The sequence below is a fragment of the Oncorhynchus masou genome, chromosome 27, assembly GCF_036934945.1.
Source record: "Oncorhynchus masou masou isolate Uvic2021 chromosome 27, UVic_Omas_1.1, whole genome shotgun sequence".
NCBI classification, from domain to species: Eukaryota; Metazoa; Chordata; class Actinopteri; order Salmoniformes; family Salmonidae; genus Oncorhynchus; species Oncorhynchus masou.
The window spans coordinates 15480540-15483960 of record NC_088238.1 but is presented as its reverse complement, the minus strand read 5'-3'; the positions used below and the strand labels follow the sequence as shown (position 1 = coordinate 15483960).

At 41.6% G+C, this 3421-nt stretch overlaps 1 protein-coding gene across 1 annotated transcript; it reads right to left on the bottom strand.

The window, feature by feature from the left end:
- Window positions 1–843: 843 nt before the first annotated feature.
- On the bottom strand, window positions 844–3025 carry LOC135515668 (fish-egg lectin-like). The gene is made up of 5 exons (XM_064939340.1): window positions 2917–3025; window positions 2541–2774; window positions 2131–2348; window positions 1893–2017; window positions 844–1300 (listed from the first exon to the last, which is right to left on the bottom strand). The coding sequence occupies exons 1-5, from the start codon at window positions 2969–2971 to the stop codon at window positions 1159–1161; spliced, it is 774 nt and encodes a 257-aa protein (XP_064795412.1). The 5' UTR covers window positions 2972–3025; the 3' UTR covers window positions 844–1158.
- Between the last annotated feature and the right edge of the window lie 396 nt (window positions 3026–3421).

Here is a 3421-nt window from a genome sequence, read left to right as displayed (position 1 = left end):
CTCCAATCAACAATCTCATCACAGGCTCTTTCCATTTCCCCGCCACAGTTGCAACATTTTCCATTCACAGATTCTTCAATATCATACTTCTCCCATCTGCAAACATTTGACACGTGACCATATCCTTTACAATTCCCACACTGTAGTGGTTTGGACACAAATGCTCTCACCACATTCCTCACATATCCAAACTTCACATACTCAGGTCGTCTCCAACAATAATATCAACAGGCATTTACCATTTCCTTCCATTTACCATACGGGTCAGGCAACGTGCACTGACCACTCCTAGGATTTACTGACTAAGGTACTTCTCTTCTTTATCCAATAAGGCTCCAGCTGTAACTCCTTTGGCAGGAGACCTGCTCAGAAGATTAATACATGTTATTTCTGACGTGGACAGTTTGGCCAGATCCAGTGCAGCTTCTTCAAGCACAGTCACCATTTCCTCCTCCAGCTTCCTTCCTGAGACTCCCCATCCATCACTCACACCTGTGAGCCTTCAATCCTGTCGGCACTCAAAGCACCTGGCCTGGCTACTACTGCTCCCTATGGGTGAGATAGAAATAGTGGAAATGGACTGTTGAACTGTGGCCCTGCCACTTCCCGACCTCTATTCCTAACAGTGGGACTTCCTATGGCAGCATTTCCCAAACTAGGTCCTCAGAACCCCAAGGAGTGAATGTTTTCTCCCCCAGCACTACACAGCTGATTCAAATAATCAACTCATCAAGGTCATATTATTTGAATCCTCCGTGTGGTTCTAGTGGCAAAAATCATCATCACAAAACAGATCTCTCAAGTTTCAGTTGATCTTAAATTCCTTTGTTCAAAACACAGAAATTAGTTTTAAAATGAATGCTTTATTTGTGGGAAATGATGATATAATATGAGATAATAAGCAATGCCAAGGATTACATCAACTCTATTGATGACATTGGAAGGTACATGTTTTTAAGCTACGATCAATAGCAGCCATAGCAAACCTCTAAGTGTTAATCAAGGAGTCATCAAGAAAAGAATAGAATATATAGTTTTTTCAAATGAAGGAATTCATGTCCTCAATTCTCAAGCAGAAGGCTGTTCCAGAAAGAGAGATCAATGAGTTAGCAATTGAGCTTGTCAGATCGCAAATGGCCTTCAGCTACAGAGAAGAGGCTAATGTGTGCACACCATGGTGAAGCCAGACTTGGAGACGACCCAAAGACGTCCCAGGTCGTAGGTCACGTGCTTCATTTGCATGCACATTGGGATATTGCTCCATCCAGTGCCCTCTGGTTTACTGGCTGTGATGCCGTCTCTGTTTTGAAGAAAGGGGTGGGTTTTATGTTTTAAGCTCATCAATGTTTATAAAGTGCATACATCTTTTGGACTTTATTAATTGTATATAGCCATTGATTTTTGAAGAATATAACTGCATTAGAAGCCTAAATGTAAGCTTGGACTCAATTGTTTGTAAACAATGTTCTTGTAAACAAACAATGTATAGCTTTAAAAAGACATGTTTAAAACAAACAAAAAATGTTTTCTTCTCATGGATGGTCTGTCCTTGCGTCCATAGATCCATCTATGCATTTGAGAATGGTTACATTTCTCGAGCTACATTCCTCGGCTGTTTACTAAAACAAGTGGCAGGGTGACCGCTTAGTTGTTGTTTTTCGTTCCAAACTGTAGCATATTTTACCTTATGCTGTCTATACACTATTATAAGTTTAGATCTGATTTCATTTATGTATCCATTTAAATGTTTGTGTAAAGAGCTTCATGTCACAAAGTATGTACAGTCAGGACCAGAGTTATTATAAAAGGAATATCATTATTATTACAAGTCATTTTCAAGTGAGTTATTTATGTTGAGGGGGAAAGGGTGGAACCGTAAGTAGCAACCTTACCTGGTAGACACTTGGCCTGCAGAGTTGACCCCAAAGACACTACCATCAGTTGCCACCTCAATCATGGAAAGCTTGCCGCCAATCTGACTCCACCCGTTGTTTTGACAGGTGTCTCTGTTCACATTCTGGAAACAAACATTCATTTCAACAGTTATAATGTGAAACAGTTTTAAAATAACTGACACTCTCCATCCTCTACTACTCTACTCCAGCTCTCACACTCTTTCCCAGATCTTACACTCATTAAGTAGATATTATCATTCTTGTTGACTGCCCAGCACCCAAAGGGTCCACAACTGTAGTACTTCACAGCTCCTTGCAATCTTGTCCATGGAAGAGGTGAGCCTGGACCCTTGTAGCCAACTGTGGCACTACTTGTCCGACAGTATGGTGTATTATTTATGTTAACCCCCACAAGAAATTGGTCACCTCCAGCATCCAACTGCTTCAGTCTGCCTGAAGACCACAAAGACAGAAAGACAGACAGACAAGCATGAAGTGCGTATCTGTGAGTACTGCCAAATGACTTACAATGGCATTACGTTAAACATGTAAAACATTAATCATTTTTTCAACAGCCTGATGGTATCAGGAAAGCTAAGAAGCAGGTGTCCTCTGGATAAATATTGAGTAATTCTCTCCACTAACCTTTAGCTTGCACCCAGTTACCGCCCACATACTTGTAGATTGAGTCTGCCTTGTTGACACCCCAGATCCCTGCTGGTCCTACAGTGATATGCTTCAGGGAACCAGGCAGGCGGATCCATTTATCACCTACCAGGTAGTAGGGGATTTGACTTGTGTTCGTAGCAACCACTTGTCCCAGTCCTGCATCTATCTGCATCAGATTCTTGATAGCCACTACAGGCTGACAGTCCCAGGCTATGGAGACACCAGATCAATGACACATGAGTAGAGTAAACCAGCAAAAAGGAGGATGAAATTATGGAGCCAACTTCATGATCAATTTGAAGTTTAATGTAGAGCTGCCTATAAAATACGTTTTCAGATGATGGTAACTTACCATGACCGACAGCCAGGAGACAGAGGACCAATAGGACGGCTGCAGTGGCTCTCATGATGTCTCTGTAGATCTACAGTATAAGTCTGGTTGCAGTTTGGCTGAACACAGACTTTGTCCGCTTATATATTGTGGCCCTGCAAACAGCTTTCAACCCCCATAAAACCATGAATGAGTTATTTATATTTGACAAACAACCTGTTCCAAGGGAAAGTTATTTGGAGGAGGATATTTTGTATTTTTTATTTCACCTTTATTTAACCCGTTAGGCAAGTTGAGAACAAGTTCTCATTTACAACTGCGACCTGGCAATATAACCCCACCCTCCACACGCACGCACACACACACACACACACACACACACACACACACACACACACACACACACACACACACACAAAAAAAAGCTTATTTTGCTCAAATTTTGCACACAAATGTGTTTACATCCCTGTTAGTAAGACTTTCTCCTTTGCCAAGATAATCCATCCACCTGACAGGTGTGGCATGT

What these genes read in the sequence shown, in the direction of transcription:
- LOC135515668 (XM_064939340.1), bottom strand. Translation starts at nt 2,971, where the DNA reads ATGAGAGCCACTGCAGCCGTCCTATTGGTCCTCTGTCTCCTGGCTGTC. An exon ending in TCTCCTGGCTGTCGGTCATG is followed by an intron (nt 2,775 to 2,916) that starts GTAAGTTACCAT and finishes GTGTCTCCATAG; the next exon opens with CCTGGGACTGTCAGCCTGTA. An exon ending in TAACTGGGTGCAAGCTAAAG is followed by an intron (nt 2,349 to 2,540) that starts GTTAGTGGAGAG and finishes TGTGGTCTTCAG; the next exon opens with GCAGACTGAAGCAGTTGGAT.